The sequence below is a fragment of the Microtus pennsylvanicus genome, chromosome 19, assembly GCF_037038515.1.
Source record: "Microtus pennsylvanicus isolate mMicPen1 chromosome 19, mMicPen1.hap1, whole genome shotgun sequence".
Lineage (NCBI taxonomy): Eukaryota > Metazoa > Chordata > Mammalia > Rodentia > Cricetidae > Microtus > Microtus pennsylvanicus.
Genome location: NC_134597.1, coordinates 684,744 through 698,903, shown reverse-complemented (window position 1 = coordinate 698,903; position 14,160 = coordinate 684,744). Strand labels below are relative to the sequence as shown.

Sequence of the window (14,160 nt, the reverse complement as noted above, 5' to 3'; positions counted from 1 at the left end):
CAGTGGTCATGGTGACAGAAATGTATATAGGATTTTAAAAAATTTTATTTATTTTTATTTCATGTGCACTGGTGTTTTGCCTTTATTTATGTCTTGTAGGAGGGTGTAACTCCTGGAAACAGAGTTACAGACAGTTTTGAGCTGCCACGTGGTTGCTGGGAATTGAACCTAGGTCCTCTGGAAAGGCTACCAGTGCTATTAACCACTGAACCATCTTTCCAAAGCCAGCCTTATTCAGTTTTATAATCACTGCATACAATAGTTGCACATACATTTTTTAATCAACATTTATTTATTGTGTACAATGATAAATTTCTGTGCTCTCCAAAATATCAGTTTTCAATTTGATAATATAATCAATCATGTTTATATCTCTGTTTATAAATAAATTAGTATGGGGTGGGTCATGAAAACCTTTTAGGTATGACAATTCAAGAGATTATAGAAAAAAGTTCTGAGTTCCTAATTTAAATGCAATTTTATGTCACACGAAGCCAAATCTGAATTATTTTCTAAAAGAACAGAAAAAAACTTGTTATGGGAATGTAAAGAGGGCACTGCTTTTTGGTCTTGGCTCCATTCTAGAGATAACTACATAGGATACTGTTAACACACCCAGAGGCATGGATGATGAGAGAATAAAAAGAAAGAAGCTGCTACTCAGTCTGGAATGTCACCTTAAGACCACAGGTGATAAGACAGGACAACTAACCAGAAAGACAAGTAAGCATGTATTACTGACAGCCCTGTGGAGCCACCACACTGCCACAGACAGTGCCATCTGACTTCTCACTACATAGGAAACATCTTGTTGTTTGTTTGTTTTGTGAAGTTAGGAATATAACTCAACCTTGACTATATAATAAATTTAATTCCAGTCTGGAAAATGACTCAGAAACAAAGCAAAACAAAATAAAGAAGAGGTATGTATACGAGTGTGTACATATGTGTAGGTGAACACACAAACCATCTATCCTAACCATGTCCAGTAAAAGCACACGGAAGCATTCACACTCTAGAAGCAAAGAGGATGAGGTCCCAAGTCTTTGTTATAAACATCTATCATCTTTACAAACCAAAACGCAAAAGCAGGCTCCTTGTGGGAAAGCTGATTTCAGTGGCAGAGCAAGCAAAGCACAAGATGAATCAGGAACAATTTATTCTGCCAGAAAGGAAATGGGAGCATGATCAAGGGGCATGGCAGCCAGTTTAAAGATGTTCCCCTGACTAAACTGGGGACATCTGAAATAGCACAATAAGTGAGATAGTAACAATTCACAACCTCTCACATAAAGTCAACACCATTTCTTCTTTACTTTTAAATAAAAAGCGAGAAAAGAGAAGCAGTTTTCAATAAAACATCAACTTGTATATGCAGAGAGAAAATGTAAATAAATAATAATTGCTAATCATAAAAGTGGTTAATTGAGGTAGGAGTCATCAATGACACTAAGGTCAGCAAGTAAAGGTTTGATAAGAACTAAGATAATGGCACAATTTTGGAGTTTATTTCCACAATTATATCTTGTTACATTCATTGCTAGTGACATGACTTGGTACTGAGGGCCTCTGGATGAAATTCACTAAGAAGGGCATGGCATCTTTTCTTGATATTCCTGCCAGGAAGGTATAACTTGCCTGGGGGACATGAAGTTCATAATTCTAGGATGAGGATTATGCTAGAAAATATAGGCTTACAAATAGCATGAAATATCTCCAAGTAAGTATAACCAAACAAGTGGAAGACTTGTATGACAAGAACTTTAAATCTTTGAAGAAAGAAATTGAAGAAGACACCAGAAAGTGGAAAGATATCCCATGCTCTTGGGTAGGCTGAATTAACATAGTAAAAATGGTGATCTTACCCAAAACAATCTACAGATTCAACGCAATGCCCATCAAAATCCCAGCAAAATTCTTCAAAGACCTCGAAAGAACAGTACTCAACTTTGTATGGAAAAGAAAAAACCCAGGGTAGCCGAAACAATCCTGTACAATAAAACAACTTCTGGAGGCATCACAATCCCAGACTCCAAACTCTACTACAGAGCTACAGTACTGAAAACAGCCCGATATTGGCATAAGAACAGACAGGAAGACCAATGGAACCGAATAGAAGACCCGGATATCAATCCACACATCTTCAAACATCTGATCTTTGATATAGAAGCAAAAAAATATCAAATGGAAAAAAGAAAGCATATTTAACAAGTTGTGCTGACATAACTGCATATAAACATGTAGAAGAATGAAAATAGACTCATATCTATCACCATGCACAAAACTCAAGTCCAAATGGATCAAAGACCTCAACATAAAGCCAGCTACACTGAACCTTATAGAAGAGAAAGTGGGAAATACACTTGAATGCATTGGCACAGGAGACCACTTCCTAAATATAACCCCAGCAGCACAGACACTGAGAGAAACAATTAATAAATGGGACCTCCTGAAACTGAAAAGCTTCTGTAAAGCAAAGGACATGGTCAACAAGACAAAATGACAGCCTACAGAATGGGAAAAGATCTTCACTAACCCCACATCAGACAGAGGTCTAATTTCTAAAATATACAAAGAACTCAAGAAATTGGTCACCAAAAGAACACATAATCCAATAAAAAAAAAAATGGAGTACAGACCTAAAGAGAGAACTCTCAACACAGGAATCTAAAATAGCTAAAAGACACTTAAGGAAATGTTCAACATCCTTAGTCATCAGGGAAATGCAAATCAAAACAACTCTGAGATTGCATCTTACACCTGTAAGAATGGCCAGGATCAAAAACACTGATGACAACTTATGCTGAAGAGGTTGTTGAGAAAAGGGAACACTTCTGCATTGCTGGTGGGAATGCAAGCTGGTATAACCCCTTTGGATGTCAGTGTGGCGATTTCTCAGAAAATTAGGAAACAACCTTCCTCAAGACACAGTAATACCATTTTTTGGTATATATCCAAAAGATGCTCAATTGTGCCACAAGGACATGTGCTCAATCAACTATGTTCACAGCAGCTTTGTTTGTCATAGGCAGAACCTGGAAACAACCCAAATGCCCCTCAACCGAAGAATGGATAAGAAAAATGTGGTACATTTACACAATGGAGTATTACACAGCAGAAAAAAAATAACGACATCTTGAATTTTGCAGGAAAATGGATGGAGCTAGAAAACATCATTTTGAGTGAGGTAACCCAGACACAGAAAGACAATTATCAATGTACTCACTCATAGATGGTTTTTAAACATAAAGCAAAGAAAGCCAGCCTACAAACCATAACTCAAGAGAACTTACACAACAATGAGGACCCTAAGAGAGACTTACATAGATCTAATCTACATGGGAAGTAGAAAGTAGAAAAAGACAAGATCTCCTGAGTAAATTGGGAGCATGGGGACCTTGGGTGAGGACTGAAGGGGTAAGGGAGAAGCAGGGAAGGGAGCAGAGAAAAATGTAGAGTTCAATAATATCAATTAAAAAATATTAAAAAAGAGAGAAAATGTAGGCTTATACTTGACAAAACTGCCAAAGACATGGAATATGAGGAAACTGAGGCCAAATATGTCTGAAAAAAGTTAACATAGTGTTTATTCTTGAAGGGGCAGTATCAGGATTGCATAACAGGGCTTTGTTTTTAGAAACCAGACACTGTAGTGTTGCAGGGTAAAGACACACGTTTGAAGCGTCCTCAAAATGCTGCGAAAGACTTATAAAACTGTATGTGTTGAATGTATATATTTATGCATGGAGAATGAAATGGTAAGCAATTAAGGAAATTAGCAGAACGTTAACAGTGAAAGAAATTCAAATGAAGATATACAATTGCAGATCTTTGTGTTGCTAGCATCTTATGAATTTGAAATGACCTAATTCAAGTAATCTGAAATCATTTCAAAATTATTGTTAAAATTTTGAAAGATATTGTAATGTAGAATACCCGGTGGTAGAAAAGAATGGGATCCAGCTATCATTGTCCGAGACCAAAACCAGATGAAAACTTTGGTTTAAAGCATTTATATACCTGCCTTTACCATAATGAATGGATGTATTAACAAGGCAATACTTTTACACCTTTAGGGTACTGAAGGCATTTAAATAGGCTTTTCCTTCATGAATTTTAAGTAGATATTTTATAGCCCAATGATAAAAAGAATCTTGATTTGTTCACCTTTATAGGCCAAGCATCAACACACATTTATAGTTTTGTCTCTGTTACATTGTTGAGTAGGAATTCTAATTCCACCATCATTCCAATCAGAAAAATACAGTACCCTTGAGTATTACCAAAGACTTTTACACGTGAAACAGAAAGACTATGGGTGTCCAGTGTGTGTGTGTGTGTGTGTGTGTGTGTGTGTGTGTGTTAAGAAAAAGACAGAAAACAGAAAAAGTAGCAAGTATTGCTGTTTTTTAAGAATTCAAGAATTATTAATGGTATGTTCTATAATCTCAGAAGCAGAAGAGCATGTAATTATAGTAAAGGGCAGTGGCCAAAACAAGAGCAAAATGTTTATAATACAAAAGAAGCATTGGGAGAAAAGTGGTAATAGTAGTAAATTATGCTTCTGAAAGTTAGGGGGTTCAAGAAACCATAAGATTGAACTGTATCAAAATGCTGCTAAACCATAAATCCCACTAATCAAGTCTGAATGAGTATTTTCATCTCAGAACCAGTACTCTCCAATGCCTTCAGACAGAATCACAGTCAAACATCTAGATTGGGAAAGTCAGTGAGAAAAGGAATCTTGATATATGTACCCTGGAGTGGCAGAACATAAACCCTGATCCCCACACACAGCTCAGTAAAGGTTGAATGAAATGAAGAAATACAATAAGCAGGAAAGTGAAGTATCTAGGGTGGAGAAGGAAGAAGCAGTTTGAAGAAAATGGACTGAAAAGTCCAAATATCACTGTTCCCCAAGTTAGATCATTTTGTGAAATTAAATAAGATACCTAAGCATTTTTAGGATAATGCAGAGAAACTCCTGACAATACTGAGCTGAAACTCAAAATCTTTTTTGACAATATATGCCATATAAATCTCAATATTTGAAACACTTAAGAATTTAACCTAAATGATATATGCAGCCTCCAAGGGGGGAAAAACTATTAAAAGCACCAAGAAAAAAATTTTCACTTCCACTAATGGAGAACAAGAGACACTTGATTCATATTTCTTCCATCAACCGTATCTACTCATTTACGAAAAATACCTTTACCTTTTACCTATAGGAACGCTGTATAAATATATGCACTTCACTTTCACAAGTGAACACACCGAGGAAAGAAGGAGGAAAGACAATCAACACTCTAAGAAGTGAGGAGTGCTACAGAAGCTTGAAAGAGTGGACAACGAAACACTGTCTCCAGGGCACAGCATGCACCCGTGTACAGCCCTCACTTTCTAAGACAGCATGCATGATTTCACCGATACTTTCATAAATTCGGTATTCTCAGAGCTGTGAGAAAGGGAACAAATAAATGAAATAGGAAAATGTGGTTCTATTTTTCTCTCTTTGCCCCAAAGATAATTGAAATCAGTGGACTTTTAAATAAGGATTGTTCTGTGTAACTGCCCATTCCCCCATTAAAATACTCAGATCTTATTCAGAAGCTGATGTACAGAAAACAGAAGACACCCCTTCAACGATGCACTCAAGTCTGCACAGTGTTGGCTTCTGTGCCAAGGAAAGTGTATTTCCAGAAAGACTGTTGGAACTACATCTTCTGAGCCTGTGAAGTGTAGTTACAGAATCAACTGCTAAAAGAATTGTTTGGGGGGAAGGGTGACTAAACATACTTATTGTTCTGAAAGAAATAATAGTTTCCAAGAAAAATGTTACCAATGCTACCATCCTGCCTTAGAGTAGTTTACAGAAGAATGACAAAACTTGAAGCCTACAGAGCACCAGTATTTTGAGATTATCATTTGCTTTCTACAATGCCTTGAAAAGTAGTAAATACATGAAGACACATGACAGCGACTGTCCAGTCACTGAAGTATTAAAAGTATATTTTAACCTAATTTTTGGAAAGTTCTGCAAAAGCAGACTAAAAAAAAAACTAAAATTTAATGAGAAAAAGTCTAGTAATCAACACAGTAAGAAATTAACAGTATCCAAAGTATACTAACTAAAATTTCAAACATTTTCACATTCGTTCTTCAGTAAAGCTTTCCTGCAATGAGTTGTCGCAATACAAGATTTTTCAAGAATAGAGCTTGTGAGAATAAAACCTCTTCAGGAGCTGCTTCATTAGGGCTCTAGCTCCAATTTCCTCCGGCTCCAACCTCAATGTAAGAACAGTTCCCACAAACAGGGACAGGACTGAGGGTACAGAAGGAGCGTCCATTCTTTTGTTTGGGTGGCAAAACCAACAAACAACGGTGCCATCAGCATCTACCTAACCCCACCATGACAGTCCTGCAGAGCACTTTTAACCTCTTAGCTCCTCGGTACGTCAGATCTGCGGAGTTGGAAGTATCCAAGGCTTTTCACATCTCATGCCCGGGCTGCTCCGGGTTCTACAGAAAATGAAGGAGGGCACGAATCTTGTGAGGACAGAGGGACAAGGAGATGTAGACATGTATGGAGGATGGGGCGCGCCGTGGAAACCCGGAGGCTTGTAAATACGTGAGCGTACCTGTTCAGGGATAGGGACAGAAGGGACGATGGGCACACTCGCAAGAGACAGGGAAGGGCGTGAACTGGGCAGCTTTAGACAGCCTCGGCCCAAGCCGAGCCGTGAAGCAGAGACTTACGGTTACTTCTCCCGGTGGGAACCGGGGTCGCGCGGATCGCACAGGTCTGCAGCCTCCTCCCCCGCGGCCACCTGCCTCTCGCGCAGCCGAGCCGATGACCTCGCTTCCACTCCGCGCCGTACCCACCCGCTGCCAGCGGCTGAGGGAGCCGGAGGATGCGCGCTGGAGGCCGCGGGAAGCGCTGCGCGAGCCCGACGCCCGGGCGAGCTCACACCCTCTCCAGCTGCGCCGTCGCGCTCCGGGTAGGGAGGAGGGGGCGGGGGCGCCTGCCTCCGCCGCTCGGTCAAGTCCAGAGCATGGTCGTGCCGTGGGTGCGCGCGCAGCCGTGGACGCCGACCTCCGCCAGCACCGCGAGTGCCCAGGGGCCGGCTGTCCGCTCCAGACAGCGGCGGCCGCCGCAAGAAGGGGCACGGACCGGCACGAACGGCGGCACCCGCAGACCGACCCGGAAGCTTTTCCGCCGCAAACCTTAAGCAGGCTGGGGGGAGGGGGAGGGGCGTAACCCCGGAAGTTATTTCCTGGCGCCGGTGGCGGCGACGAGGCCAGCCGAGGCCTTAGGTGCCCCGAGTTTGTGGGAGAGGCTGAAGGTGATTGCGGCCGAGGGAAGGGAAGGACAGTGGAGAGCAGGTGTCCAGACCCGAACTCTCGGGGCGGCGACTTCTGCTGCAGGAAGTTGGCTCGAGCCCCTGATCCTCTTAGAAAGGCAGAAGAAATGAGAAAACGGTGACGGCTCCTCAATGCACCGGCTGCCGCCCCACCCTGTGACTTGGATGTAGCGGACCCGTAAGGGGATGGCCGCTCGCTCGGGTTAGTCTTCTGGGTTTCCTTCGCGGAATCGAGAGGCACCATCCAGACTCCAGCTAGCGAAATCGGGTGGGACACCGAACCTCTCCACCTAGGTTCTGCAGGCAAAGGGTGTATTTCTCCGAGCAGTTAGCGAGACTCCAAGGTCGTCTTTTGGGTAAGAGCCCATGGAGCAAAGCGGCTTGCTTTTTCCCCCAGTAGTGGAAGATTGGTGGGTGGTGGGGCAGCTTCCCAGGCAGAGTGTTATCTTTGTAGGGAAAGTGATGACCAGCGTATTGATTGCGGGTCCTTTCTTCTTTCCGAGTTCTTCGTTTACGGTTTTTACCTCGCTTGCTTTGCTGTCCCCGCCCCTTCCCCTGTGTTTGTAGCTTCAACCAGAACCCCTTTATGTGGCTGGCCTACCTCAAGATTTCAGCTTCATTCCTGTCCCACCCTCCCAGAGAACTTACCATGGCCTTTACTGTTTGTTTGCAGTCAGACCAGCTGACCTACAAAGGAATATTACCCTAGCTGTGGGCACTAAATGACAATTGTCCGCCTCTCCTTTCTCAATCATAATGATAAACAAAACGCCCCTATGTGTTTCTAAAACGATCTCAGAAACCTCCCAGTTATGAACCATCACTTACATAAGTCCTCGTTATTTTGGCAGCTTATCACGCCTGAGCATTTTCTCCAGTGCACTGAGCCGTAACAATACCTTTATTTCTTTAGTCTTTTGTGTTTCTGTTGCACCTGTCTTACTTCATGACTGGTAGCTTTTGCTATTTTTCTTTTTCTTTTTTTTGTGGTTGAGTTTGAGCTGGAGTAGGTGCAATAACCTTAGCTTTTGCTATTTCCTAGCTTTAACTTTTGTTTCCTTTTTTGTCACTGAAAGATTATTTTAAATGCTCCAGTACAAGTACTTCTTGAAAACCAATTTTAAGAATATTTGGGGGATATGTTAATAGTGAACGACTTAAAATATATGAGTATTAATTAATGAAACACTTTGTTAATAGGCGTTTTCTTGTCATGAGTTGATTGAAACAAGAATTAGTTTTCTTTAAATTCTGCGTAGAAAGTGAACAGCTACTTCATTTCTTCTTTAGGCGATTTATAGAAAGCACTGTTTTCTGCAATTGTCATGTATTCTGTGCTGTGTCTCTACAATACAATGCCTTTTAAAGAAGATTGCAGTCTTTAAGGCACCCATATATCTTATTATTTATAATTTATTATGTTTTAGTCATTGTTGATCGGAGATGAAAATAATTGCTAGACAGGAATTTTGTAGAAAAACCTCTTTTTCACTTTCTGTAAGCAGCTTTTCTGCATGTAGTGGCTTATTAGGATGATCTTATTAAAATGATTGAACTGAAAAAAAATCCCTTGAACTATAGAAATGGAACAAATCTTTTTTCAAAACTTTGAGCAAAATGAAATGCTTTCATTCTAATGTCTCATAGAAAGTTCATCGAAATACCTTAGTTTCTGTGGAACAAAATCAATGAAAACTTTTGTAATTAAATACTTTAACTTTAGAAAAATGAGTTAGGCTGTCAGAGTGCCATCCATTGCATCTGAGCAAAGAGAGTAAGCGTGTATCCTCTCAAGTAACATTTCAACCCTTTTTGGAAAATGCTTCTTCTGAGAGTTGAAGCAATAAGGGACTCATTAAATATGAAAAGACCACTTTAATGCCTAAAGGGCCTTTAAAAAAATTAAAGGAAGCTGATGTGAGTGTGACTAGAAAAGAAACTCTGGGGTTGATTTCTCTTACAGATTTACTGGCATATCACTGACTGGAACATTTAAGAGCCAAAGGATAAAGATGTGCAGTCCAAGAGAAGCTTTTTAGTGTAGCTATGAACAAGTAATGGTTCTGATCAAAGAGAACATTCAGCAGTCAAGTATGTGACTGAAATTCAATTACTTTTCCAAAATTGCCCAGTGGAGACTTAAAAAATAATTTTGGGGGGTTAGGGAGGATTACATACATTGACACAGTGACTATATTTAAAAGAAAAACTGTGGATTACCTAGGGAAATCTATAAATGAAATGGAAAAGATTTTTCTTTTCCTACTGACCAAATGGTTCCAATCTGTGATGGGCATCTCCAAAGAAAGTTATAAACCTAAGTTAGGGCATCCAGATATCTAAATCAAATGTTTTCTTGCTCAGAGTTCTGGAGTGTTAGTAGGTATAAAGCAGCTACTTCCAACTTCCAAACTCAATATTTATTTGTATACTTTAAGGAAAATAAAAGTACAACATTATTCTGAACCACTATTTTGAATTATTATTTACTTTATAAAATATTTTATAATTATGCCACCCTTTAAAGCCCCAAAGACAGATTCTTGATTTTTTTTTTTTTTTTTTTTTTTTTGGATTTTCGAGACAAGGTTTCTCTGTAGTTTTTGGTGCCTCTCCTGGTGCTAGCTCTTGTAGACCAGGCTGGCCCCTAACTCACAAAGATCCTCCTGCCTCTGCCTCCCTAGTGCTGGGATTAAAGGCGTGCGCCACCACCGCCCGGCCAGATTCTTAATTCTTGATGATGAAGACAAAATTAAAGTCATCTTTGGCTTGCCTTTTAGGTATTATATAAGTTATAAAAATCAATATTTTACAATTGTTTGCAAAGTGACTCTTTAAAAAGTTGTTGAACTGGGTTCAATGCTTTACCTTGCCACCAGTTATGTCGTTTACTCCTCCAAGGACCTTTCTGTTTGTTTTATAAAGCAATGGGAAATCCAGAAAACATAGAAGATGCCTATGTTGCGGTTATCCGTCCAAAGAATACGGCCAGTCTCAACTCTCGGGAATATAGAGCCAAGTCCTATGAAGTGAGAAAATTTAATAACATTTTATTCCTACCATTGAATGTCATTCTGTACTGTCATTTATATATAAAGCTTTATGACCATATGCTGCAATTATTATTAGTGAGCTAGTTAGTCTAGGTCTCTACCCAATTGTATTTTTTTCTGTTGCATACCTTTCAATTTGGCATTCATTTACATGTGTAGATTATTAAATAAAAAGTTACTTGTGGGACTGAGATATAGATCTTTTTATACATTCTTGGCTAGCATGCATAAAAAAACTGAGTTTGATTCCCAGCACTGCCTAAAATCAAGCATGGTGGACCTTGACTACATAGGTTACTTGAAGCCAGCCTGGGTGCATGAGACCCCTTCTTCAAATGAAAGGGCCAGAGAACGAAGACAAAGTCATGAGGCTTTTTATTGGTGGTGTTGGTGGTAGTGGTGGTATTCCCCCACCCCCCCCCCCACCCCAAGACAGGGTTTCTCTGTATAACCCTGACTGTCCTGTAACTCACTCTGTAAACCAGGCTGGCCTTAAACTCAGAGATCTGCCTACCTCTGCCTCCCGTGTGCTAGGATTAAAAGTGTGCACTACTATGCCCAGCTCATGATTTTCTTAAGTTTATCTATTTAGGTATTTATATAATTTATGGATTAACTCAAAAATAAAAACTTAATGAAAATCAGTTTAATCCGACTTCTAATATAAAGATTGATAATTGATTATTTTCAGATTATTTTTAACAATTCATTGAAAAATATATTTTACCTTAACTAATTTGACAGCTTTACACAATCAAATAACTTTTCTGTAGTTGTGTATAGATTAGCAAATGTGTAATTGGGGCAATTATGTATCTGGTGTTACAGTTGTATGTTACATATATAAATGCAATTGAATTGCTTTCCCCCCATGTATTATAGCCTAATTTTTCTAACATTTGGCTTAAAGTGTGTTTCTAAGGTTATCTGTAACCATTTCCTGATCTCAGTTGCACTATAGATTGATGGGAAACTATTTGCACTAGGGTTCCATTCCTTATGCATTCTGATTGAATAGGTCCAGAGAGGAGACTTGGATTGGTATTATTATTCTGTAGTATGCACCTAGGGTTGAGAAAGACTGTCAGATTATAATAGTATTCTAGGGCAAGTGGTTAAACTTTCTATTAATGCTGTTTTTCTTATCTAAGATTTTATTGCATGAAGTTCCCATTGAAGGACAGAAAAGAAAGAGAAAGAAAGTTTTGCTGGAAACTAAACTACAAGACAACAGTGAAATAGCACAAGACATATTGGATTATGTAGTAGAAACTACCAAACCAATTTCTCCTGTAAACCAGGGGATCAGAGGTAGGAACTTTTCTCTCTCCCTACACCTAACAGTTTGTTTTCAAGAGTTAAAAAGAAAAAAATGTGGGGTTTTTAGGTAGAAGGGTTGTTTTGTTTTGTTGGTTTTGTTCACTGTGTAACCCTAGCTGGCCCGGAACTAATTATGTAAACCAGGCTGGCCTTGAACTTGCAGAGATGTGTCTGCTTCTGCTCTTGAGTGCTGACTTGTACTGTGGTGCCTGGCCCTGAAAAATATTTTTTAAAGTATTTTAAAACCAATTTCTGTTTTCCTTTCCATTTGAAAAAGTAGGAAAACCTCGGGAAGTTGTTAAACTATATCCAAATCCTTGAAGTAGTAACTTCAGTGTAGTTTTATCAAATTTTATTCGCAAGTATTAACTGTACAATAGATTTAAACTATAGTCCAAATCCTTGAAGAAGTAAGTTCAGTGTAATTTTATCAAATTTTATTAGTAAGTATTAACTGTACAAAATAGATTTAATTATAGAATTTTCCAGTGTATGTTATGTAGTTTATCATATTCACTGTTGCAGTTCAGTCCCCGTCCACCTTGCACTGGTCCTCTGCTTCCCAAAGATAACTGACTTCTGCAGAGCCCAAACTGTGTGAGGAACTGCCGTGCTAGGGATTTGTTTATGGAGCAGGTTACTTTTGCTAACAGTATGGTTTTCTAGATAATTATCTTTGAGCTATTATTTTTATTTCTACCAGACAGAAGAAACTAACTATAAGCCTCTCTCTATGGCTTAGTGAAATATAATATTCATGGATTAATTAGCCATAAAAACCCTTACCAAGGTGATACAGTTTTCTTCTCATTTTAATCATAGGAAGAAAATTCTTTTCAAAAAACCAAACTGAAAAGTATTAACTTGGGCCAGGTTATGGTGGTGCAAGCCTTTGATCCCAGCAGTCTGGAAGCAGAGGCAGGTCTGTGAATTCAAGACAAGCCTGGTCTACAGAATGAGTTTCAGAACAGATAGAGCTACACAGAGAAACCCTGTCTCAAAAAACTAAATTAATAATAATAATAATAAAAGGAAATAAAAATAAAACAAAAGAAAAAAAAGTATGAACTCTAAAAAGTAGAGCCCATTTAAAATGTTAGATAATATATAGCCTGTGAAAGTTATTGAAAAGTAATAACTTATTTTTTGGCCTCATAAGAAACAGAGAGCTGTCAGAAGGTATAACTTTTATAAACTGTGTATATGTTACGTTTTAAAAAGGAAAAAATTCAGAGCTGGATAAATGGCTCAGTGGTTAAGATCACTGGCTGCTCTTAAAGAAGACTCAGATTCAATTTCCAGCATCCACATGGTGGCCCACAGCTCTTAGAATTTTCTAGTACATTAAAATATGGCCCTGAATCTATTAGTTGATTGTCTATATGTTGATTCCTTAGTATCAAAATTTTACCACCATTTTTTAATTAAAAACTTTGTTGTGTATGCATGCATGCCCATATGCTCATTTGTGTGTGTGAGTGTGGGTCACAGTTATACCACGACTCAAGTGTGAAAGGGCTAGGGAAACCTTATATTTCTCTGTTCTTGCTTTCCACCTTGTTTGATAATGTGTTTCTCAATTGCTGCAGCTGCATACACCACGCTAGTTGGCCCTCAAACCTCTAGGACGTCTCCTGTCTACATCTCCCATCTTGCTGTGGGGCACTGGGATTATAGGCACACACTAATATGCCCAGATTTACCTGAGTTCTCTGAGGAGTCTCACACTTGTGCAGCAAATACTTTACCAACTGAATCACTCCCCAACTGCCAGAATGATCAGTTTTTATTAGTGCATTTAATATAGTATAATATAATAAAATATAACATAACAACCTTTTAAAATGTTTGAGTTTCTTTTCTGAATCTTTATTTTCTTTGGTCTTTTTGTATATGTTTTAAGTTTTTATTAATACTAATTTATTATTAAAATATATATTAATGTTGTCTTATATATTTAATATAAATAAATATTTCATATTTATTTATGTGATGCAAGAGATCAAGCTTGGACCCTTGGTCCTGTTGGAAAAGTGTTAATACCAATGAGAGGTATCTCCAACCCCTAAAAACTTGTTTTCTAATCCAGAAGACAATTTGTCAGATTTAAGTATCTATTATTTTCAGTCAGGTATGATGGCCTGCAGCTGTAATCTTGAAACTTGAGAGACTGAGGCAGCAGAATCATGAATTAAAGGCTAGCCTGGGCTATAATGAGGGAATCTTATTTTTTCTTTAATTTAAAATTTTTTTAATTTTACACACTAGCCCCAGTTCCCCCTCCTCCCTTTCTCCTGCCCCTTCCCCTACCTCTTTACCCTCATTCACTCCTCAGAGGGAGTAAGGCCTCCCTTGGGAGTCAACAAAGTCTGGTGTACCAAGTTGAGGCAGCACCGAGCCCCTCCCCCTGTATCAAGGCTGAA

At 38.9% G+C, this 14,160-nt stretch overlaps 2 protein-coding genes across 8 annotated transcripts in view; one reads left to right on the top strand and one right to left on the bottom strand.

Annotated features, from left to right (window-relative positions):
* The window catches only part of Ankib1 (ankyrin repeat and IBR domain containing 1), a 102,449-nt gene extending 95,263 nt beyond the window's left edge, over window positions 1–7,186 (bottom strand). For 3 of the 4 annotated variants that reach the window (XM_075953432.1, XM_075953434.1, XM_075953435.1), the window contains exon 1: window positions 6,760–7,186. The gene's annotated coding sequence lies outside the window, so the exon portion shown is untranslated. The remainder of the gene's footprint in view (window positions 1–6,759) is intronic. The other variant, XM_075953433.1, reaches the window with a different exon arrangement.
* Window positions 7,187–7,254: 68 nt separating this feature from the next.
* The window catches only part of Krit1 (KRIT1 ankyrin repeat containing), a 38,073-nt gene continuing 31,167 nt past the window's right edge, over window positions 7,255–14,160 (top strand). For 2 of the 4 annotated variants that reach the window (XM_075953437.1, XM_075953439.1), the window contains exons 1-3: window positions 7,260–7,566; window positions 10,290–10,393; window positions 11,569–11,728. In XM_075953437.1, the coding sequence (XP_075809552.1) occupies window positions 7,551–7,566; window positions 10,290–10,393; window positions 11,569–11,728 (280 nt within the window). In that variant the 5' untranslated portion in view covers window positions 7,260–7,550. Of the gene's footprint in view, window positions 7,721–10,289; window positions 10,394–11,568; window positions 11,729–14,160 lie in introns of all 4 variants that reach the window. The other 2 variants (XM_075953440.1, XM_075953438.1) reach the window with 2 other exon arrangements.